Source organism: Hyperolius riggenbachi, chromosome 5 (genome assembly GCF_040937935.1).
Source record: "Hyperolius riggenbachi isolate aHypRig1 chromosome 5, aHypRig1.pri, whole genome shotgun sequence".
Classification (NCBI taxonomy): Eukaryota; Metazoa; Chordata; class Amphibia; order Anura; family Hyperoliidae; genus Hyperolius; species Hyperolius riggenbachi.
The window spans coordinates 350,986,540-351,012,495 of NC_090650.1; the positions used below are offsets into that span (position 1 = coordinate 350,986,540).

General features: G+C 45.0%; 1 protein-coding gene across 1 annotated transcript in view; it reads right to left on the reverse strand.

Moving 5' to 3' along the window:
• Positions 1 to 15,639: 15,639 nt before the first annotated feature.
• Positions 15,640 to 25,956, reverse strand: part of GGH (gamma-glutamyl hydrolase) — a 42,752-nt gene continuing 32,435 nt past the window's right edge. Inside the window, exons 8-10 of the mRNA XM_068238377.1 lie at positions 22,970 to 23,060; positions 19,572 to 19,709; positions 15,640 to 16,112 (exon numbers count right to left, since the gene is read on the reverse strand). Coding sequence (XP_068094478.1) covers positions 15,994 to 16,112; positions 19,572 to 19,709; positions 22,970 to 23,060 — 348 coding nt within the window. The 3' untranslated portion in view covers positions 15,640 to 15,993. The remainder of the gene's footprint in view (positions 16,113 to 19,571; positions 19,710 to 22,969; positions 23,061 to 25,956) is intronic.

Sequence of the window (25,956 nt, forward strand, 5' to 3'; positions counted from 1 at the left end):
GGATGGTGCAGTCAGGCTCCGGTCCGGGCGCGTGGGCCGGATGAGCCGGACCAAAAAATAGCGGATGTTGGAAAAGTGTCCGGAGTCCGGCTCCGTACTGTACGGAACGTACGTATGTGAATGTCCGCATAGCCTTTGCATTGCTATGCGGAACGTACGTTCCGTTTGTACAGTATATGGTCCGGATCCGATCAGGCGGATCCGGACAGGGAACGCTAATGTGAACTGGGCCTAACTGATATAGTTCAGTTCTGACAAAATTTTGTCAGAACTGGAAGGGATCATTGTCAGAAGAGAATGGTGAGCTTCTGAGAGGAACTGATTCCAAGGTAACTATGTAATGTTCATTTGAAGTTACCTCATGTGTTTATTTTAAATAATTTTACTCAGTTCAGGTTCCCTTTAAGGGCTCATTGCCATGGGTAGTTGAACTGTGTGCTCAGCAAGAAGTTACCAGGCAGCAGTGAGCAGTTACCAGGCAGCAGTGTGCAGTTGTGAGAGTTTGGAAGGCTTTTCACTGCCTTCAACTGTCCGTGGAAGAGAGGCCTACATAATTTCCAGCTTCAGCAACTCAATGAAGAGTTGCAGAGGCTGGAACTTATTTACTATCTACATAGTGCTGGTAGAGCATGGATACATCTAGGGACGGTTGATGTATGTAAGAAGGGCCTCCAGGGCTTGCTCCGGTGGTGGGGCCAAACACGATCAATTTACACTGGCGCTATTAGACCCTTCAAATGTAAAATCCTTCTGCATATTGGTGGCATCCAAAACAACAGAGAAACTTCCCTCGCAAGACACTGCAGAAAAATACACGGAAATGCTGAACACATACAAATTCTGGGGAATACAAAAAAAGGGACACAGGCTGCAGAAGGGGTAACTCAGACAAACCACTCCCGAGTGCTGCGGCAAAATGGATATACAGACTGGGTACGGGGAACCAGGAGGCCTAAATGAGGGCTTCACTTTTGCCCCATTTTTTATTAAAATAAGTGTCCCCATTTCTGTTTATTGTATTCCTTGCATAGTCTTCTCTTTCTCTTACATTTGTGTAATACATCTTGTCCTATTTTTACACACATATGGTAGAAAACGTATGTATGAAACCAGGTGCTTTATATAATCAGGGATCTCCTGCATGGTGTAGTTATAAATAACCACTATCCATCTACCTTGGTAGATACAGAGGCCTACTCTACTGAGGTAAGTAACTTTTTTGGGGGGGGATTGTGATGTAAGAACCCCGCCTCGGGTTCTCTTTAAGTGTATCCTGGGAATAACCAGCTTCATCTTGTTGGCAGAGCGGAGGGTGCGTGGATGGGCATAAAGTTCCAGCGAGACACTCCGCATCACGTGGTCCCGCCGGCCAAGCAGCTGCCGCCAGTGCAGTGAATATTAAGTAGCCATGTGCGCGGCTACTGTAGCTGGCTCTCCCCGCCTCCTCTCTGCCCCCCACTGAGCATGTGCAAACAGTCTAACACGGTTATAGCCGCTCTAACGCCGTAGCATGCTGCACTTTCGGGAGAACGTGCAGCGTTACATGTAACGCAACGTGGGCTGTGTGAACAGCCCACTTGTGTTACATTGCTGTGCGTTGGGGGAGCGTTACAGTAACGTCCCTGTGTGTAAGCAGCTTAAAAGGAAATAAATATGGTAGCCCCATATACCTCTAGCTAAAATTGTCCTTTAAGTGCACATTTCATTTGCCTGGGCATTAGGTAGAGGTGGAGTTTAAGTTTGGAATGACAATCCCGTGTAGTATTGGTCAGGGTGCTGGACCTACATCCACCCTCCTCTCCAGTTTAAAACCCCACTCCCCTTTCATGGCACTAACTAGAACCAGGACACTGCTATACCCATTCCAGAGTGAATGGACAAAGACAAGGTAACCATCCCCTCCGAGTACTACTAATATAGATATGCATAGGTGGATCCTGACGCTCCCCAGTGCAGTAACCCATGCTGTGCACACTATATTTAAAGCTAAGCCAAACATGGCAATTCAGCTCTGACTTTTTTTTGCTAGGGGGCATTTTGATGCGATTTGGTGGGGGATGTTGTTCATGTAAATATTGTAAATAGCACTGCACCTGTGTACAGCACTCCTGCCGAAGCCCTTCGGGGTGAAACATGTTGAACATTAGGGTGAATGTGACGCTATATATATATATATATATATATATATATATATATATATATATAGCCCCTCCTTAAGTTATTCAGATCACGTTGGCCACTCCAGCTCGATTGACACACATCTTGCTGACCGTGAGAGCACATATCAGCAGCACAAGTGCAGCCTATGACTGACTGTATTTCTGACACTACACTCCTGGGCTCTCATTACTTTGACTACCAGCTTGAGTGTGGCACAATAGTGTGTTGTGGTGCTTGGGCCTGGTGGGATAGTTACACCCCACACTGCACAGTGGTGCAGTAGTGGCGGGGGATGAACATGGACCACCTCTGGACCCCACCTACCTACAATAATCCACTCACACTATTGCTAACTTTTGCATAGAGCCACAGCCCACACCGCTTGCCTCTATCAAACTTGTATATTTTAATAATAAGTTACCATCTCTTTTATGTATGTATAGGGCTTTGTCCAGTAGTACCTTTTACATCCATTTTTTGTATCCCTAGTACACACATTTGGATAATTTGCAGTTTACTGCTAATATAACAAATAGAAGGTTAACCCTCTGGGCGATACAATTATATCGCCCAAGAGGTGGCGCAGCACTATTTTTTAATTTTTTTTATTTTTTAAATCATGTAGCGAGCCCAGGGCTCGCTACATGATAGCCGCAGCGCAGCGGCATCCCCCCACCCACTCCGATCGCCTTCGGCGATCAGAGTAAGCAGGAAATCCCGTTCAGAACGGGATTTCCTGCTGGGCTTCCCTGGTCGCCATGGCGACGGGGCGGGATGACGTCACCGACGTCATGGACGTCGTGACGTCATAGGGAGTTCCGATCCACCCCTCAGCGCTGCCTGGCACTGATTGGCCAGGCTGCGCAAGGGGTTGGGGAGGGGGGGGGCTGCGCGGAACGGCGGGTAGCGGCGGATCGGCGGCGAGCGGCGGTGATCGGAAGTTACACGCAGCTAGCAAAGTGCTAGCTGCGTGTAACAAAAAAAAAATTATGCAAATCGGCCCAGCGGGGCCTGAGAAATCCTCCTGCGCGACATACCCCGAGCTCAGCTCGGGATTATCGCTCAGGAGGTTAATATGCTGCAGATGGAATTGGCATATGAGGTAAGGGCAGCACGGTGGCGTAGTGGTTAGCTCTCTCGCCTTGCAGAGCTTGGTCCCCGGTTCGAATCCCAGCCAGGGCACTATCTGCAAAGAGTTTGTATGTTCTCCCCGTGTCTGCGTGGGTTTCCTCCAGGCACTCCGGTTTCCTCCCACATTCCAAAAACATACAGACAAGTTAATTGGCTCCCCCTAAAATTGGCCCTAGACTACAGTACTTACACTACATAATATAGACATATGGTAATGGTAGGGATTAGATTATGAGCTCCTTTGAGGGACAGTTAGTGACAAGATCAATCAAAGCAATGCAACCGCCAGAGCCCCGAATTACATCAACGACAACTCGAGGGGGGGGGGGAAATAGTACTAAACTCTGTATGAGTTTAGCGGCAGCAGGCAGAGCAGCCATTTGACTCTCCCCGAACTGAGTGGTGCCCACGCAATAAGTACTACCCTAAGGAAATTGTTTTAATAGTGAAAGTGTGTGCACAGCACTGTGGGGTACTGTTTAGTGGATTTCCACTGACCATCTAACTACACTATTTTGGGGTGGTCAATTCAATTTGCTGATTACGGTTATATGGCACCTGCGCGGTTGATGGGCCATGTCATTATAGCAGTCATGTTTTTCTGGAGATTTAAAATGAAGACTAAATGCGCGGCACCAACGTGATTAGATGCGTGTGTGCTGAGCTCCGCACCTGATCGGGGGAAAAACGGTGCCCATCGGCTAATTAAGCTACGCAAACGTACCTCTAAAGCCAGCTACTGCTCCTGGGACATGTCCACCCGCAGACGGACTAAAAAGAACAAAGATACAGCTAGCTTAAGCGGTTCCCTGCCGGACTTATTCTCACGGAGCCAAAAGAAGAAGGCCTCAAAGATGGCGGATGCGGCCTCCACCTCCTCCTCGCAACCACCGAGCCCCTCTCCGGGGAGCTCGCCACAGAGTGCCCAGGCTTCTCCGCCTCCACTAACTAAACAAGATCACTCTGCACTCCTGAACTCCATTCACAAGATCCTAAAAAAGGAACTGGACTCGGCTGTCACAAGCATCAATACACAGATCCGAGACATAGGAGACAGAGTACACGCGGTGGAGGCAAGGCTGGACAACTATGCTGACGCTCTAAAGGAGGATAAGAGACGGCTGGACGCTCATGACACGAGAATGGATCAAATGGAAGCAAGGCAGGAGGATCAGGAAAATAGAGCCCGCCGCTCAAACATCCGAATGAGAGGGCTACCGGAGTCATTCACAGACCTGAAGGCCGTCGCGACTAACCTGTTCGCGGCCCTGATCCCGCAAAATGACCATTCTCTACTACGTATGGACAGAATCCATCGAGCGCTTGGTAAGCCCCGCAACCCTGATTTACCGAGGGACGTGGTTCTCAAACTCCACTATCATGAAACCAAAGAGCAAATCATGACGGCAGCTCGCAACCTCTCCCCGCTACCCGGAGTCCCTTCCTCAGTTCAACTGTATGCGGACCTCTCTCCATTGACTCTGCAGAAGAGGCGACTCCTGAAACCGATAGCACAAGCCCTAACAACAAACGATATCAGGTATAAGTGGGGCTTTCCGTGTTCCTTACAATTCACCCTACAAGGCAACATATGCAAGGTCACCTCCTTGGAAGAAGGTAAAAGGACCCTGGAGGCGGCGGGCATACAAATCAACACTGCTGCACCACCATCAACGCTCACCCCTGAACCGCAACGGCCGGAGAGAGAGTGGCAACCAGTCGGTAGAAGATCAGCATCCACTCCTTCATCCTCCCCTAGATAAGTACTATCTTAAAATATTGCCAAACTGTCCTCTTTTTCTTCTTGCTCTATCGCCACATTAATAAGCTTGTGACGCCCTCGTGGACCTACGTTGCTCATGATGGAGATACCCTAACTTGTTACGCATAAGTTCTACCTCTGTGAAGCTGCCTGTTTCCATTGCTTAAATCCGTCTTTCTGTGGGGAGGCAGGGTATGCCACAAAAACAAGGCGAACTGAACTCTTCCTTAATTTCATGGCATACGCGCTCCCTTTCCGCACTCTGCATACGGAAAAACCTGGCTGCGCACTTATTACAGGCATTTTACTGCTTCATTCCTTTTCTACAGCACGACACAAGTATATGCTTTGGGCCTTAACCAATGATTCAAAAACGCTCTGGTTATGAACTCTAAGCATAACACGAAACTGTATAACATTGCATAAAGGGCTGCGCCCTGTGCAGTCAATCAACTTCGCTTGAATCAGAACCCACCATGTGCTGGAGGGCACCAATTTCAAGCTTCATTTGAAAACCTAAGATTAACTCTAGCATAGAAGGTGGCGCCTTATGCTCTCCACCGGCGCAATCCTAACTATAAATGAGTAATTACTACCAAGTTCTGTATTCCATGCTGTATTGTTGTACTTATGTGCTTTCTTAACAGGGTTGCGCACGCATGACCATATAACCACTCTGTCTGTTTAGTCAGCTCCGGGCAAGTCTTGTTTCTGAGTACCTAGTTGCCCTATACTGTACCTATAGAAATGTGAATCACGCTCCGGCTTCCAGCAGATCCTCCTTAACCTGCCTACCTCGCTTCCTGGACCCCCCCAGGAGGAAAGGTCCTGTAGTTGAATACAGTGGTAGACCCCTATCTCTACTCTTTAGACTAACGTAACAAAGCCCACGCTATAATACCCACAAGCTAAGATCTCATTCATGTGGCTACATGTCCTCTAGCTAGTTTGCTACAAACATGTAAACCGTTCCCCCGAGCGGGCCTGCAATGCTGTCCCCCGCAGATAGCAGTCTTGGAGGGAGGCATTTTAATCCCTTCCACCCACATTGCTATAGTCCTCAAGGACACGAATGGTTGTTACTTTTTAGTTGTTAAGTTACGGTTAATCTACTGTGAATATGTTTATTTTGTTTTCTACACCCGTGCCATGTATGAACCGATGAGTGTGTCCCTACAACGTTTAGTTAACCACTTTCTATGGAATCCTTAAAATTGATCTCACTTAACATAAGAGGCCTCAACTCACCTATTAAGAGGAGGAAAACCTTCGTAGCCCTGCTTCGACATCAGCCTGATATCATCTGTCTTCAGGAGACCCATTTTACTGCTAATTCATGCCCTAAATATTTTCATAAGCTATATAATACGATCTATCACGCTCATGCTTCCAAAAAACATAGAGGAGTCATGATCCTAATTAAAAATACCCTACCCCTGACGGTCAATCAGGTTGATGCCGACCCAGATGGCTGTTATCTTGTCCTGAAGGGTTTACTTGGGGACAAGACCCTGCACTTAATAAACTGCTATGCTCCTCCAGACAGAGCTTTTCAGACTTTTAGTGACATCCAAGAAACCCTCGATATCGGTCCAAATACTATGTTTGTGTGGTGTGGTGACTTCAACTTGACCTTAAATGATGCACTAGATAAATCTAAGCCCACTCCAGACAAACTCACTAAGTCACAGAGGGAATCTCTTCAGGTGATGTTAGAAAACAATTTTTTGATAGATGTTTGGAGAGAGCTTTATGGAAATAAGAAAGGATACACTCACTTTTCTGATGTACATCATACATATGCGAAAATAGATCATGTCCTGGTCACCTCCTCTGTGGTCCCTAGTGTCCAATATCTGAGACATATCCCTACTCCATTATCTGACCATGACATATTGCTGCTGACTCTAAGCCTTAACACTAGCAGGACCTCTCGATCATGGTGGCGTCTAAACGAATCTTTAGTTATTAACCAAACAACCAGAACTGCAATTGCTGAGCATTTAACAGAATACTTCAACATAAATGACGTAAACGAAATATCTCCTGTAACTTTATGGATGGCTCACAAGGCAGTAGTACGTGGTTTCTTAATCAAAACAGCCTCACAAAACAAAAAACGCTCACTGGAAAAATTAGATAGCTTGCAAACCAATCTTACCAGCCTGAGACGCATGCACCAGCAGGCCCCCTCCCTATATCTACTTAAACAAATACGCGACACACGTCAGCAACTAGACATTATACTAGCAAAATCAACCGAACGTATGCTTAGATTCACTAAAGCAAGCTATTCTAGGTTCGCCAACAAACCAGACTCCTGGCTGGCCGCAAGGCTTCGACAGCAACAAAAACTAAATTCTATCAGCCGAATCAGAACACCCAAAGGCCCTATCTCTGTTGACCCAGACGTGATCTATACCCAATTCCATGAATATTATACTAAACTCTACACTAGCCAAGAACACCAGAGACCAATGGACATCCCCGATTTCCTGGCCTCTCTCAATCTCCCGTCTCACTTCCACTGCGGTTAAGGAGATCAATCTACCTTTTACTGAAGAGGAAGTAGAGGATGTCATCAAAAAACTAAAATTGCATAAAGCACCCGGTCCGGATGGCCTAAGTTCCATCTACTATAAAAAATTTGCTCCGATTCTAACTCCATATTTAACCAGATGCTATAACTATATAAGATCTAAACCCCTTGTAAATTCAGGATTCCTGGATGCCCACATCACGGTCTGCCCAAAACCTGAAAGAGACCTTCTCAACACAAAGAACTACAGGCCCATTGCCCTTCTCAATCAGGACTATAAAATCTTAACTAGCATTTTGGCTAAGCGTATAAATAAAGTCCTCCCCTATCTAGTGGATAAGGACCAAGTAGGCTTTGTGCCCTTCCGGCAGGCACCGGACAATGTCCGCAAAACAATAGGGATACTCCAGCATGCAAGCCACTCGGGCCAACAGGTAGTGTCACTGGCCTTGGACATTGAAAAGGCCTTTGACACTATCTCCTGGGCATATATGACAAACGTCTTGAACCGAGTGGGCCTTCATGGACCCTTTATTCATATCATTAAACAATTATATTCAACCCCTAAAGCATACCTTAAACTGCCAAGCTCTAAGATGAACCCAATTTTGGTTCGAAGAGGGACTCGCCAGGGTTGCCCCCTCTCACCGGCAATCTTTGCGCTTGTAATGGAACTATTGGCAGCTGCAATCAGGGCAAACCCTAACATCCAAGGATATAAAATAGGTGAGAGGGATTATAAACTAAGTATGTTTGCGGATGATGTCCTCCTGACACTTACAAACCCTGTGATCTCTATTCCAAATCTCTTATTGGAGCTTAAAAAATTTGAAAAGCTGTCAGGCCTCAAACTAAACCTAGACAAATCGGAAGCCATGTTCACTAATTTTCCACAAGGGATGGGAGCATACATATCTAACATCTTTCAACTCAAACACCAGCCACATTATCTAAAATATCTGGGGATAAACATAACTAATGACCCCTCCCAACTCTATCATTGGAACTATAGGCCACTGTTTAAAACACTGCACTCTCTTATATTATCTTGGATGAACTATCCTATATCCTGGGCGGGTCGCATTACGGCTATAAAGATGACCCTCCTCCCTAAATTGCTATACTATTTCCGCACCCTTCCAGTGTTCGTGTCTAAAAAAGCATTGGAACCCCTTCAAAAATTGATTTTCGCCTTCATCTGGTCCCAAAAGAAACCCAGAATCCAGCGCAGAATTATGCTACTACATAAAGCTGAGGGTGGGCTATCAGTACCCAATCTGCACAAATACTATCTTGCTGCCCAACTGGCCTTCATTCCTATGCTCTACGCAGACATCCACACCCCTAGATGGGTAACTTTAGAGAATAGTTTACTTCATCCCTTAAACTGGAAAGGTATTTTATGGGCACAATCACAACACTGTGGTGCAATTAAATTTTCATCTCCACTCACTTACCATTCGCTCCTCCTATGGAGAAAAACACGCTACAAATATAAATTGCAGTCACAACCGTCAAAGCTAGTGGAGTTATTGGGTAATCCTGATTTCCGGGCAGGTCTGGACCTTAAGGCCTTCAAGTGGTGGTCCCTGAACAATTACACAGGCCTCAGGCACCTCCTCCATCAAGGAAAGCTATGCACAAAACAAACTATGATAGAACACCTTGACATACCAGTTCATGGAGCTTTAGGCTGCACCAAATACAGCACTATATACTGTCTATGGCCAAAATAGGCCAAGAACTTAGAAGCACCTCTCTCGAGACCCTCTGCCTAATTGATCCACTACGCAAAGGTACACTGTCCTTACTATACTCCGTGTTGAATGCTGGCCCATCAGACACGAAACTTCAATACCAGCTTAGCTGGGAAGATGACCTGAATACCAGCTTAGACAATAGCCAATGGTTGCAGTGCTTCGATACACTCTCTAGAGGAAGCTTATGTGTGGTGCACATGGAGACCTCGTTACGTGTTCTACACAGATCCTATTTGGTACCTGAACGGCTTCACCAGATATATCAAAATAAATCAAAGTTATGTTTTAGAGGCTGTTTGGTGTCAGGTTCAATGTGTCACACTTGGTGGTCCTGTCCAGTGGTGGCTGCACTATGGAATAAAGTTATACACAAAATTAACTCAACCCTCTCCACTCAGCTAGCATTAGACCCTGCTATTTGCCTCCTGGGAATGCATCCTGATGAAATTCCGTATGCTCAGCATAAGCTTATCCAACACATTATGAACACTGTTAAAACCTACATTGCATCCCAATGGCAGCAAAATACCTTGAACTTCAGCTGCGTTCTTAGTCGCATCCATACTACAATGATAAACGAAAAAATTAAAGCCAACTTGCTGGACAGGACCCACCAGTTTGATAAGGTCTGGACACCCTGGATTCAGGCTACTTCCTCTGCTGATGCCCTTGACTTATTAGATTCCTTTTAGAAGCGGGTGAAAAAGCGGGCCTCTTTCTTATGGTACCTACAATACTATACTATTCTCTAAAATTTAGCTATCTTTGGGGCACACTCCTCGGTTCGGCATGGGTGTTTTGTTTGTTTGTTTGTTTGTTTAATTTTTAGTTTTCTAGTTCATAATATGCGAAATATGTTCTAGCAATACCACAGCCTATTCCTAGCTTGATTTTGTTAAGAAATGGTTTGATAAATTGATAACTTACCACCCTGTAACCTTGTACCAGCGATTAATATGTAATCAAGAACCAGTTACAAATATCACTGTATGATACCTAATCCTGACTGCTGTATGGACTTGAATATGCTGTATTGAAATACTCACCTTCTTTATATTTTCTATGAACAAAAACCTCTTTAAATAAAAACTATTGAAACTAAAATGAAGACTAAGAGTTATGTTTTAGTTATGCCTGCGGGGGATCTGTGCTTTTACCATACTGGCAACTCTGTCAGCAGTTTTATGTGCTATGTGTGTACACACCCTAATCCTAAAGAGCCTTTTACCACTACACAGCTGAATGGCAATCGCTTTCTGGAGCGATTTTTAGAGTGATAATGCAATGCAAATGAAAAATCCCAATCGCATAACAGAATTAATGAAAAAAAAATCACAATCGCTGGCATTTGTGATTGCTAGTGGAAAAGGGCCCTTACACTGTAAGCTCTCAAGGGCAGGGTACTCTCCATTTTGTTAAATCACTATACAAATGTCACTGTAAAGGTAGCCATACATCAGGCAACTTCAGATATCGACCATCCAATTTGATTATTATAAGCGGATGAAAATCGGGCCGAAATTGGTCGCGTTAATCAGACAAGATGTAGGGCCGACTTGCTTGATCGGGTGTGCGGCGGTAACGGCAAGTGATGTTGAGACGATAGACGAACCCCGGCGCTGTCCACCCTAATGTTTAATGTCCCTACTGGTGCCCAGTGCAAGCTATACATTACCTGCCTGCGGCCTCCGCTTGCTCCAGGCTCCCACAGCTATCCATACACGCGCACCACATAGTTGCCTAGTAACATGCCCTTACCAGGGAATCACCTAGGGCGTGTGTGTATGAACCATGGAGAGAGCCCGGAGCAAGCAGAGGCCACTGACAGGTAATGTATAGCTTGCACTTGCCACCAGGGGGAGGGGACATTAAACATTAGGGCCGACAGCGTCAGGTTGGCGAGGCGGTCAGATGTGGCGTTACAAGGCCAATTCCTGATAAATTGCAGCATAAAATGGATTGGGAATCGGCCTGTGGTGTATAGGCAGCCGACAGACCTCTCTCTAATCAGATTCCATCAGAGAGAAATTTGTCTCTTGGTTGAATCTGCCCATCATTGCTAGGTGTATGGGTGACTTAACTTACGTACATCATTGTCTGTATTTGCATGTAACCATGGTTGTTTACACTCTGTACAGCGCCATGGAAGATGATGGCACTAAATAAACAATAATAATAATAATAATAATAATAATAATAAAGAAGAGATCCGGGCAATTTAGCCTGGTTTCCCAGAGCCCAGTGTGAATGAGCCTTGAAGGACAACTGTAACGAGAGTAATATGGAGGCTACCATATTTATTGTCTTTTAGACAATACCAGTTGCCTGGCTATCCTACTGATCCTCTGCCTCTAATACTTTTAGGCCCCATTCACACTAGAGGGTTTTGCCGCAATTGACAAAACGCTCAAACACTAGAGCTTTTTAAAGGGGAACTGAAGTAAGAGGTATACGGAGGCTGCCATATTTATTTCCTTTTAATCAATACCAGTTGCCTGGCAGCCCTGCTGGTCTATTTCTCTGCAGTATTATCTGAATAACACCAGAAACAAGCATGCAGCTAGTCTTGTCAGATCTGACTTTAAAGTCTGAACCACCTGATCTGCTGCATGCTTGTTCAGGGGCTATGGCTAATAGTATTAGAGGAAGAGGATCAGCAGGGCTGCCAGGCAACGGGTATTGCTTAAAAGGAAATAAACATGGCAGCCTCCATATCCCTCTCTCTTCAGTTCCCCTTTAAAAGCGCTAGCGTAATGAAACCCTATGGGCCCGTTCTTACTTGAGCGATTTGTGCTAATCGCTGCAAATCGCCCAAAAATGCCAAACGCAATTGCGTCGCCTACACCATTTTCAGGCGATTTCCCGGCGATCCTGTTTCAGTGCTATAGAAGCGCTTAACACGATCACAGTAAAAATCGCCGCAGTGTTCAGGGATTTTTCCACGTGAAATTGCAGAAAAATCACTCCTGCAAAATGCCGGCAAAAATCGCCGGCGTTTTGTAAGTGTGAATGGGGCCTCAGCCATAGACCCTGAACAAGCATGCAGCAGATTGGGTGTTTCTGACATTGTCAGATCTGACCAGATTAGCTGCATGCTTGTTTCTGGTGTTATTCAGACACTACTGCAGCCAAATAGATCAGAAAACTGCCGGGCAACTAGTATTGTTAAAACGGAAATACATATGGCAGCCTCCATATTCTTTTTACTTCAGTTGTCCTTTAAAGCAAACCTGAACTGTAAATAAAAGTCAAAAACAAACATACACGTTTTACCTCCCGCGTAGTCTGCTCATCAATCTATTTCTCTCCTGCATCTGGTTTCCGGGGTCAGCACTATATTATCGCCCACTTGAGCCATTGGGAAACATTAACATTACCTTGCACATCAGTTGTCCTTTCAGTTATAATTGAAAACTACTGATGTAGTGAAAAAAATGACCTAAGGCTTTCAGTTCTTAAGAGACAACTTCTTACAAGAACTGCCGGCGAGGTAAGTATGTAATATTCGTTAAGGGCTGGTTCACACTTGAGCACATTTCTGATTGCCAGCAAATCAGCAAAGTGCAGCTGCTAATGTATCCCTATAGGATCATTCTCACTGCAGCATTTGCGATTTGTATAAATCGCAAACGTGCTGCATGCAGCGCTTTGGGAGTGATTACTCTGCGATTCTTGTTCTGTTGAACAGGAGTAAAAACGCAGCAAAATCGTGACACAAAATGTGAACCGGCCCTCACCTTTAATAATTTTACTCGGTTCAGGTTCTCGTCAAAACTTCCGCATTTGAAAGAGGAAGAAGCATGTGAGCAACACGGAACATGAGTGAACTGCATCGGCTATAGGTGGCGACACAGGTAAGTTAAAGGATAACAGAAGTGAGAGGTATATGGAGGCTGCCATATTTATTTCCTTTTAAACAATACCAGTTGCCTGCCAGCTCTGCTGGTCTAGTCCTTCCTGTTAGTCCATGTGTGCATGGAATAGTCATTGAATACGCTTTCTCTACTGAGTGCAGATTGCGGCTGTATTTACCTTTCATCTACAGCTGATGTTTGTATGTTTTTGTGTTTGTTTGTATGTTTTTTGATGTTTGTGCCTCTGAGGAAGCGGCCTTTGGCCGTGAAACACGTGTCAGGCAGTCTTTTATGTGAATTGGAACTTTGAATGTGTATCCATATGTTTTGTCCACAACTTTGAAGGAACTCTGATTGAAAAATAAATAGAGAAACTGTTCATATAAAACCCCACTTTCTTCTGTTGGCATTTGTCTTGTGTAGCATTCAGTGCAATGTCAGGTTTTGGATAGGCACACCTTGCTGTGTTTCTGTAGTCGGGTGCTCAGCCTTGATGCAGAAGTGGCATCAGTCCAATACAAGCAATTCAAGGTCGGCTGGCACACCAGTTCAATGTTCCAAGCAGTTTTATTGTATGCACAACACAGGCATGTCTGCACTTTATCGGATGAAGGGGACCCTCCGTGGCCCCGAAACAATGGTCATGTTGTGCATACAATAAAACTGCTTGGAACTTTGAACTGGTGTGCCAGCCGACCTTGAATTGCTTGTGTAGCATTCAGGGGTGGAACAAAAGTAACTACTTTTATTGTGTCTTTAGAGAGCTCTGCTGGTCTATTTGGCAGCAGTGGTGTCTGAATAACACCAGAAACAAGCATGCAGCTATTCTTGTCAGATACGACAAAGTCAGAAACACCTGATCTGCTGCATGTTTGTTCAGGGACTATGGCTAAAAGTATTAGAGGCAAGACAGCCAGGCAACTTGTATTGTTTAAAAGGAAATATGGCAGTTTCCATATCCCTCTCGCTTCAGTTGTCCTTTAACCACCCCCTCCCCTCTGCCATGGCCAGCAAGTCCTACTTATTAAATCTACACAAAACAATTACAGCGCTAAGCCTTATGTATGATGATGCTTACACAGGGATTTTCTATGCAAAATCGCACACAGGAAACCCTGTGAAAAAAACCCACAAAAATCACCTATAAGGAAAAAATTAACATAATAGATACTATTATCAAAACACTTGTATATCAATATGATCAGATCGTCCAATCAATATGATCCAGTGTACACCGTTCACAACATAATCCCAGCGTCTTAAACAATACAGTCTATAACAGGTGCGCTTCTGTCAAAGAATGAGCAGTTTCTTCAAGATAAGATATGTTCAACATCAGATCAGCGCTCCTTGTAATTGCCTATCGATCCACTACACCTCCACCAGTGTCACCCTGTGAGATCCACACTCACCAACAGTAGAGGGCCTGGATTACATAGGCCTCAGACGCTTTGGGGGCATTAGTGGGCTCCCCTCGCCTGCGATGCTCCTTAGTCTCCTTCACAGCAACCACTCTTCAATAGTACCACTGGGTCAATGCTTCATACAGTTTTCCTCAATAAACAATAATAAAAGCTCATTGCGCAGCTTGCTAAAAACAAAGTAACTTTATTGGGCTATTGCACTCACGTTTAGGAGTAAAGGTGCCCATACACTCGTCAGATTGGCAGCAGATAGATAAGAAATGCATCTGATGATCTATCTGATGCGTTTTTAGAACATTTTTTTTACCAGGATAGAATTCCAATGGATTTCAGTTTGAAATCTATTGAAATTCGATCTGATGGCATTTTTTTGCCATCAGATTTCCATTAAGGCCAATGCAAACTGATAAGCAATCTCATCAGATCGACCTAAATTTTCCACCCTGCCAGTTCGATGGAAATCCATCAAAATCGATCGAAATCGGCCATCGATCGGGCCATTGGCCAACCGATTTGCGATCGATCGATAGGGAAAATCGGCTGAGTGTATGGGCCCCTTAAGGTAGAAAGCATGTGGAGTACATGAATGGGCTCCCCCCCGTGTGACCTCCCAGGCTGGCCGCCGCTTAGTTGTTGGTAAGGTCCCGAGCCGGCTCCTCCGCTACCCCTCACTCCTCACGCGTGCCCTCACTTCCGCATGTGGCTCCTCCCGATAGATTTCGTCACCACGTGACTCATTCAGGGGATGGAGCCACCATGCGGGTTGTGCCTACAAATACTATCCGAGCGCTCCTCCCAGTGCGTGGCTGAACCGACGTCATGCGCTCTACGTCAGTGCGCAGCCGCCCTACTCCTACTCATTATTTTGATTACGTGCAGCGGAGCTGCCCATAGCTAACCTCTGCTTAGAACTAGTGGCTTTGTCAAACATGTTTTGCTAATCTCTGTTCAGGAGTAAAAATGTCAACCTCCCGACAGGTTCCCTTTAAAAAGATGCTCAAATTACAACTGTTGTTTCAACATTTTATTTGAAGGAACAATTCTGTATAGGAGTGAAAAAGCAAGACACTGAAGTCTCTTCAAAGTGCATATATTAAATACAAGTTTACATTCAGTGTTACCATCATTTACATGGCAATTCTAGTAACACAAATAAATTAACCTTTTAACAGTTGGCATTTCGAACGGTTCAAATTTAAAATAAAATGGGCCTGACTAAATTGATGGCTTCAGATGGCAAAAAGTCAGGTCTGTAAGAAAGAGGACTCCTCTCCTCGCGACATTGCTCTGGCTGTATGAGAAACAAAGTGCAGAAATACGTTCTGGCCACAGGCTGCAGCAAATAAAAGCACTTTCTAAAACTTCAGAAGAAATACATTTGCTCAAAGACAGAAATATTTCCAGTGTAGGTTGGACAGTAAGTATAGATTAATGGCTGTGTTGCTGCGGTGTCTTCGGTGTACTCGTGCTGACTTTTTCTGGCTGTAGGATGGAAAATAATTCACAGATTAGCACATCTCTACCTATATACCGTATTCAATAAACATATCATTAAAGGGACACCACCTGTGCTTATAGCAGCATAGAGGGTGCTATTGTGGCCGGGAATGCGAAGAATCACTCCCGTTCCCAGCCTGTCGGCTCCTGTCGCCGAAACCAGAAGTGGCTGCCGACGGGGCCAGAAGCATCTGATGGAATCGGCGTGGGCACGGTACAGCTGCAGGGGGCTGCTGGAAGCCTCAGGTGAGTAAAACTCATTTTTTTTAAGAGACTTAAGTGACCCTTTAAAGCAAACCTGAACTGAAATTTAACTGAAAAGATAATTAATTGTAAATTCATTGTATGTGTAGGAGCATATGATGTGTCATATTCTTATAATCAGTTGAAGGAGCTACATTTTGAATGTGAAATGTCCATAGCAGCCATGTCAGTGTGACCTGATTCATTCAGCTCCTAACAAAAAAGAAAGAAACTCCCCCTTATCCGACACAGGCAGGGATTGCTTGATACTTGATAAGCATACTTGCTAGTTGCTTGAGAGTTTATTAATATGTATAGCTGCGGGCAGCAATCTTCCCCCTCCCCCCTTAGCAAAGAGTGCCAAGTCATCCCCCCACACCACCAGCACGTTTGACAGCCAGTTTGTCGCCTCTCCCTTTTCCCTACCTCCCTTATCAAACACGTGACACCCCTCCTTTTCAGAAAAAAACCCTCTCCAGCTATGCAGAGAATTGTGGGATTATTCTAAGCACCATCATCTCCTCTTCTCAAACTTACCACTGCAGGTCACTTGACACGTATCAGGAGCCCTACAAAGGATGCAGCAGCACAGGTGGTGGCTGTAAAGGTGGCCACACACCATACAATTTTTAAAATATCTTTTCAATTCAAGAATTTCAATAATTTTTCTGACTGATTGTAACATTTAAAAAATCTGACCAATGTACCACACACGATCAATTTTTACCTAATTATGAACAAAAATTATTGTAAACTCGATAGACTTTTCTAATAAAAACAGGAAATCTGATCAGATTTTTTTGCTCAAATAAAAGAAAAAAACTTGATTCTTTGGAAAATCCGACTTCTTTTTATCCAATTGCCGTAAAATCGGATCATTTTATTGTATCGTGTGTGGCCACCTTAAAAGGAGTTATCAGGCAATCTTATGAAAATAAGTGCTACTTACCTGGGGCTTCCTCCAGACCCAAGCTCCCAGCATGTCCCTTGCCGCAGCTCTCCCTTCAGCCGTTCGCCGCAGACAGAGCTGCAGCGAACGGCTGACGGCAGAGCTGCGGCGAGGGACATGCTGGGAGCTTGGGGCTGGAGGAAGCCCCGGGTAAGTAGAACTTATTTTCATAAGATTGCCTGATAACTCCTCTAAGAAGAGGAGAGAGGACAGTGACCAGTGCTGGCATCCAACCAGTTGACAGATTCAGTTGCTTGGGTTCTGAGATTCGCTGTAATTAGCTTTGAAGCTTTAGCACACTCTTATTATCTGGATTGCTTGGACACCTAGATAAGTGTTTTGCTTCTATGTTCTTTTCAGGAGAGCTGAAGTCAATGTGCAGCTGTCAGATTTGCATAGATAAAAGCACTTTTTGATGCTTGCAATGCACAAAAATAGAAAAGAACCTCTCAAATCAAAATGTCTTAGTAAGACTAGTACTATATGTACCCATGTTTATCTCATGTCACATGTTATTTCAGGTATGCTTTAAGACCTGATCACAGGCATGTAATAAAGTGGCACAGACAAGCAAGAGCGCCTGAGACATGGCCATACCGCTCCATCGGTGTGGGCATAAATAGAAGCATTCAGTTCTGTGTTTTTATGTTGTGGGGTAGGCCATGCACAGCCACTAGCAGAGCTTGTTAGGGATGAATGGACATTATTTTGTAACTTCTGAGTAAAGAAAGTCACTCAGAAGTTACAGCACCATAATACGTTCTGTTAGACACCCTCTCAACAGATGCACCTATTGTCTCCACCCCCACCCTTTAGATTGTAAGCCTCTGGCAGGGCCCTCCTCCCTAGTGTTTCCAGCTGGATTATGCAATCTTACTGTCAATCACCCCTCTTGTGGACTAGACCTATGACTGTATTATCAAATCATTTGCATAATCTTGTTTTGTTGTGAGTTTCCTGTATGTCCTACCTTGTATGTTCATCCATTTATCTATTGTGCAGGGCTGCGTAATATGTTGGCGCTTTATAAATACAATAAATATTATTATTATTATTAAGATGCTTTTCATTTTGAGGTGATGCAAATTAATGTTATGCAAATAGATGTATCTTGATTTTGAACCATTCAAAACTGCCAGCTATTGCATCTGATTAATCCAATTCCAAGCTGCATTAAAAAAATTAACATTTGCATCAACACATGCATGTTTTTTTTACTATGAGTGTTACTCTATGTACCCATGTTTATCTTACCATGTTATGTGTCAGTTCAGGACTGCTTCAAGGACACTGCAGCCAGTCATCAAGAAAATTGTTAGGGGAACAGACACCCAATGACCGTGTAATACAACCTCACTGGGAAAGCTGCCAATACTTATGGCCTTTAACCTCCCTGGCAGTAAGCCCGAGCTGAGCTCGGGCTATGCCGCGCAGGAGGATTTCTCAGGGTCTGTTGGGGCGATTCGCCCCATTCAAAGTGCTGTGCGCGCAGCCAGCACATTGCTAGCCGCGCGCACAGCTCGATCGCCGACGCTCTGCGGCGATCGCCCGCACGCAGCGGCGGAAGAGGCCCCCCCCCGCCAGAGCCCTACGCTGCCTGGACCAATGAGTTCCGGGCAGCGCTATGGGCTGGATCGAGTGCGCCTGACGTCAGGTCGTCGGCTGACGTCCATGACGATCGTCGGTATGGCGACAGGAGAAGCCAAACAGGGGAACGCGTTATATACGCGTTCCCCTGTTTGCTATTGATGCCGGCGACGATCGCACTAGAGGGCCACATGCGCCCTCTAGTGGTGTTTCATGTAGCTACCACTCTGGTAGCTTTACATGAAACAAAATTTTTTTTTTTTTTTTTAAAACAATTTTTGCCCATTTGTCAAAATAAATTAACCGCCAGGGAGGTTAACAACTAATTATTCCACATACAAGACAAACGTAATTCCTGCTCTATAAACCAGGGCTGTGGAGTCGGAGTCGAAGCAATTTTGGGTACCTGGAGTCAAAGATTTCATAAACTGAGGAGTCGGACTCAGGAGACGGACAATTTTGTACAAAATCCACAGCCCTGGTAAGTCGAGGAGGCGGAGCCATTTTGGGTACCCCGAGTCGGAGTTGGAGTCAGAGGTTTCATAAACTGAGGAGTCGGAAGATTTTTGTACCAACTCCACAGCCCTGCTACAAACTACACAATCCTGCATAATATGACTGATCTTCTACAGGCTCTGAGCTAGCATGACAACTTTTTAACTCACCTTCATTAACAAAGAAGTCAGCCATGTAAAAAGTCATGTATATGGCTTCAGCAGCGTGGGATATGTGTGTGGTCTTTCTCCACTCAAACGGGTTCTTTTCGGGGTGCCACTGGACTCCATAAATCGGATATTCATATGCTAAAAATATACAAACAACAGACAGTCAAAGCAAGAAAAAGAAAAGAAAGAAACAACGTAAAGCTGATACCCACAAACTGACCCACTGGGCTAATGGTAACTGTACATGAAAGGAGGAGGGAGTAGGTGGAACGCAACCAGCAAACAGGGGCAACAACAAGGGTGAGAATACCACCCCTGCCGCGGTCCACTTTAGTTGACATTCAGGCTCGGTACTGTATCTGTACCTGAATCATTCAGAACAGCATATCTGAACACTCATCCCTAAATACAGTACATGCAAGGAAAAAAAAAGGCACACAGATGGGAAGGCTTGGCACACACCAGGGGATGATGATGGATATTGGGGTAGCGCTTACCATGTGACAGTGCCAGAAGATGGCTCTGTACAGTTACAGCTAACAGGCCAAGTAAGCTGTCAGCAATGGCAATATCTGAAATCTCTGCTTGTGGATAAAGTGTCAGGGAGCACAGCATGGTCATCACTGGATTCACAGCCCCAATCAAGGAGAATGCGCAGGTAGAGATGCACATGAACATTACAAAGCACAGCTAAGCCCAAAATCAAAGTAGTTAAAGTGAACCTAAACTGAGAGGGATATAGAGAGCAGCAAATTAATAATTAGCCTGATTACCTGAGCTAATTTTCTGGGTGTTATAATATTAATGGAGAGCGAGGAACGCTTAATGTAGAAGGAGAAGCCATTCGCCAGTTTGAATATTTCATAGCTCTCGGCATTTATGGAACGTGGCAAATGTAAGGTAAAATCTTATCACTAATTCATTGGAAACAATCTCACAATATACTAAAAATAGTCTAGATTAGTTTACATTCTTAGGGCTAGTCCACACTAGGTCCGGAAACATTTCCGTGGCTGCGTTTTTCAGCCCAGAAGAAAAAACGGAGTCCCGGATACTAATGTTAAAAATAGCAGCCGTCCTCACCCAAGAAAAAAACGGATCCCTCTGCTTTTGCAGGGACCTGTTTTCAAAACCTGAACGGAAGGTCCGGAATTGCTGCATTTTTACGGACCACGGATGGGTAGTGAAAAGCAATGGGAAACCACAACTCCATCTCCACAGGCAAAGTAGCACCAAAAACTGATGAAAAAACGGATAGCCTGAACTTTATTATTGGCCCAAAAAATCCTCCCACTACCTTCCTAATGATAGAAACGTTTTCTGTCCGTTTTTTGGGGTAAAAAGCTGAACGGAAACTGATGCAAAACTGCACTTTTTATGAAAACTGATCATTTTGCGGTCTGGTGGTACTTCCCCTGATCCCGGACTGCAGCGTCTGTCCTGCAACCGTGCCTAGTGTGGACCTAGCCTTATTGTGCAATATAAAGGACAGCTGTAACAAGAGGGATATGGAGGCTGCCATATTTATTTCCTTTTAATCAATACCAGTTGCTTGGCAGTCCTGCTGATCTCTTTTGCTGCAGTAGTGGCTGAATCACACACCTGAAACAAGCATGTAGCTAATCCAGTCTGACTTCAGTCAGAGCACCTGATCCGCATGCTTGTTCAGGGGCATAGGATAAGCAGGAGAGTCAGACGACGGGTATTATTTTAAAGGGAAAAATCCATGTCCTTCTCAGTATAGGTTCCCTTGAAATTCACAAATTGCATAGAGTAAATTAGAAGTATTACTTTTGCCAATGCATTTTCAGATTTAAAAAAATCTAGCTGTTCTTGCCTGCTACTCTATATACAGATGCACGACTTAAGGCCCATTTCCACAGGGATAGTGATGCGATTGCAGCTAGCATCACTTCCGCTGGCACCCGCGTCACTTCCGCATCTCCCGAGGCGGAAGTCAATTGAAGAGATGGGACGCGGGTGTGGGCAGATGCGGCAGTGCGAGAATCTGCAGCATGCTGCAGATTCTCGGATCGCTCCGCACAACATGCATACAATGGAAACCGCTCCATTGCCATGCATGTGTTTCAGCACCCCCGCCGTGCGATGCGGCTATGTAGCCGCATCGCCCCGTTTCTAGTGGAAACGAGCCCTTATGGTTTGCTGGCTTCCTGTTCAGAATGTGTGGTCTTGACATACCACTTCCTGTCTTCAAGTCTTCAGCAGGCATGTGGCAGCACATTGGCTGAATATAGAGAAGGTGGGCTGCAAGATATTTCCATGCTCCACCCTTGTCACCATCTGTGCCTTCACACTTTACTAATACCTTCAGCCACATGCTTTCTATTGTAATGTCATTTCCTCTCTATTTTCCTTCATACTGTGGGAGCCACATGGTCACTCTTGATTAACCATGCTAGCAGCTAAATCTGCCTTTGAGGCCTGGTGCACACCAAAAACCGCTAGCAGATCCGCAAAATGCTAGCAGATTTTGAAACGCTTTTTCTTCTTTTTCTGAAGCGTTTCAGCTAGCGTTTTTCGGTTTTGTGTAGCGGTTTTGGTGTAGTAGATTTCATATATTGTTACAGTAATGCTGTTACTGAACAGCTTCTGTAACAAAAAGGCCGGCAAAACCGCTCTGAACAGGCGTTTTTCAGAGCGGTTTGCGTTTTTCCTATACTTAACATTGAGGCAGAAACGCATCCGAAATCCAAAAAATGCCTCACCCCGGGAGCATTCGTTTCTGCAAAACGCCTCCCGCTCTGGTGTGAACCACCCCATTGAGATACATTGACCAAGCGTATCCGCAGCCGCAAGCGGCTGCAGAAACGCTGAAAAAGCCGTTCGGTGTGCACCAGCCCTGACTCATGAAAAATTATTTCCTGCCCTACTTTGCTTCTGTACACTGTTTATGTTTAATTATCAACCTGACTGCTATTAGCATTTGCCTAACCCTTTCACCTCCAAGGGTTTTTATAAGGATTAACATGTATTTCATATTTCTATGGGAAAGTGTATAATAAGGTATTTGGATGTGGTTTTACTTTTTGGCCACAAGATGGAGATATAGAGTCAGTGTGTTCTAAAAATAGAAACAGAACCATCTGTTTATATTTGTTTGTATTTGTGTACATACAGGGACATAGATACTCGTGCTGGGGGAGGCGAAAAGGTTTGGATTTCACTGGGCTTTAAAAAAAATTTAAAAAAAAATTAATAATATAAAAAAAAAAAAATATAGTCAAAAGGACATAAAAGATAATTCCATATAACTCCAGCACAAAATTTTACAAGCAAATAAACACTATGCAAACTACTGCAGACAGAGAAACATCATGTACAAGCAAGCAACAAAAATATCCTTTTATGTAAAACAGCAAACAAAGTCTAAACCGCACCTTCCATAGTAGAGATGAATTCCAATTCACCATCAGAGTTTGTTGTCAAAACGTTATAAAACTTTCTCAGCTTCTCATTCTGTGTAAAATTCTGCAATACACAAAACATAGTGTGAACATACAAATCCATGCATTATAGCTGTCAGTTCTGATAGTGTTCCAAATAACTCAAGTAGGAAAGCTTGTTTTCACAACACTAATGAACAGAGATCCAAATCCATCCTCTGTCTTCCATTAACTACAGACCCTTCGTATAGTGTTCACCAGTTCTCACATCTCAGTCTGGTGCAGTGATCTGCAAACTTCGCTCTCCAGCTGTTAAGGAACTACAAGTCCCACAATGCATTGCAGGAGTCTGACAGCCAAAGTCATGATTCATAAAGGCAAATGCATTGTGGGACTTGTATTTCCTTAACAGCTGGAAGGCCAAGTTTGCAGATCACTGGTCTGGTGGAATAGTTTATTCCGATTACAGAATATGCCATGGCTCTTACCTCCTCTACTTTCGAAAACTGTACCAAGGAAATACAGGGCTGTTGTATATATAAAATTATAAAAGGTGTCGGCTATAATGCTCTAGCTTGCATTTTGCAAAAGTTTGCTGAAGGTAACAGCATTCCCAAAAAATGGATACTTAAGTGGCACTGCATATAAATCTACAGGGTGAAGTCAAGTGAAGGCAGCCTGATCCTGAAAAGGAACTTGCAGCCTTACTGAGCCCTAATACTTGCCGTAGTAATTCATCTTCATTATTTTCCCATTTTATTTAAAGGACAACTGAAGTGAGAGGGATATGGAAGCTGCCATATTTATTTCCTTTTAAGCAATACCAGTTGCTTGGCTATACTCATGATCCTCTGCCTCTAATACTTTTAGCCATATACCCTGAACAAGCATGCAGCAGATCAGGTGTTTCTGACATTATTATCAGATCTGACAAGATTAGCTGCATGCTTGTTTCTGGTGTTTTTCAGACACTACTGTAGCCTGTAGACCAGCAGGGCTGCTAGGCAACTGGTATTGTTCAAAGGGAATAAATATGTCAGCCTCCATATCTCTTTTGTTATAGTTGTCCTTTAAATATTTGACTGGCACATAAATTGGCATTTAAACATAAAAAAAAAACAAAAAAACCCCAGAAAATCTAAAAAAAACACTGTATTGTATTAAAGTACAGTATAAGAATCTGCCTTACGAACATTTTTTTTAATTCAGTGTAAAAAATCATTTAAACATTTTGAACTGGTCATTTCTTGCATTTGCTGGCAATAGAGTAAGAAGCTGTTTTCTTTTCTATTTTCTTTTTTTAAAATAATCTTTTTATTGTTTTAACCACTTGCCGACCGCCCACTGTAGATTGGCGGCGGCAAAGTGGCAGCCCCAGGACCACGTAACGCAGAATGGCGTCGGGTCCTGGGGGAGGGGATTGCGGGCGATCGCGCGTGCAGGTTGCGCGCGCATCGCCGGCATTAGGCTCCGCCCACATGTGACGTCAACCCGCCAGCCAATCAGCAGCGCCGGCGGGTTGCAACTTTTTAAAATAGCCAATTGAAAGTGTATAATACGCTTTGTAAACAAAGAGTATTATACACGCTGCCACCTCCCTGGTGGTCACAGTGCTCGATCGACCACCAGAGAGGAAGGCAGCACTGTGAGTCCAAACGCCAGCACACTGATCCTGCCCCCCCTGCACACTGATCGCCCACAGCACCCATCAGACCCCCCCCCCTGCACACTATCTGTCAACGCCATCTCTTAGATCAGGTCCTAAACTGCCCCCTGGGGGCGCCTGATCACCCCCCCACACCCTCAGATCCTCCCCAGACCCCCCCCCCCCCCCGTGTACTGTATGCAGCTATTCTCCCCTGTAATCACCTGTCAATCACCCGTCAATCACCCATCGATCACCCCCTGTCACTGCCACCCATCAGATTAGACCCTAACCTGCCCCTTGCGGGCATCTGATCACCCACCCACACGCTCCGATCGCCCACAGACCCACCCTCAGAACACCTCCCAAGTGCATTGTTTACATCTGTTCTCTCCTCTAAACACCTACTGATCACCCATCAATCACCCCCTGTCACTACTACCCATCAGATCAGTCCCTAATCTGCCCCTTTTGGGCACCCAATCACCCGCCCACCCCCTCAGATTGCCCTGAGCCCCCCTCTGATCAACTTGCCAGTGCATTGCTTGCATATATTCTACCCTGTAATTACCTTCTGATCACCTATCAATCACCCCGTCACCCCCTGTCACTGCTACCCATCAGATTAGACCCTAATCTGGCCCTTGCGGGCACCCAATCACCCACCCGAACCCTCAGATCGCCCACAGACCCCCCTCCCCCCCCCCCGCCAGTGCATTGCTTGCGTATATTCTCCCCTGTAATTACCTACTCATCACCTATCAATCACCCCGTCACCACCTGTCACTGCGGGCTCCTGATCACCCCCCCCCCCCTGCCCTTAGATCTCCCTCTGATCACTCCACCCTGCCCTAGATCACCCCCCTGCCATTGTGTACATCTAATCTCCTGTCTGTAACGCTTGATTGGCTCCAATTGTCTCAATTGCCCTGTGACTGACTTAGATTGTCCCTCGATTGTTTTTTTGATTGTCCTGTGATTGGCTTCGATTGTCCCGTGATTGGCTTCCATTGTCCCGTGATTGGCTTCGATTGTCCCGTGATTGGCTTCGATTGTCCCGTGATTGGCTTCGATTGTCCCGTGATTGGCTTCGAATGTCCCGTGATTGGCTTCGAATGTCCCGTGATTGGCTTCGAATGTCCCGTGATTGGCTTCGATTGCCCTGTGATTGGCTTCGATTGCCCTGTGATTGGCTTCGATTGCCCTGTGATTGGCTTCGATTGCCCTGTGATTGGCTTCGATTGTCCCGTGATCGGCTTCGATTGTCCCGTGATTGGCTTCGATTGTCCCGTGATTGGGCTTCGATTGTCCCGTGATTGGGCTTCGATTGTCCCGT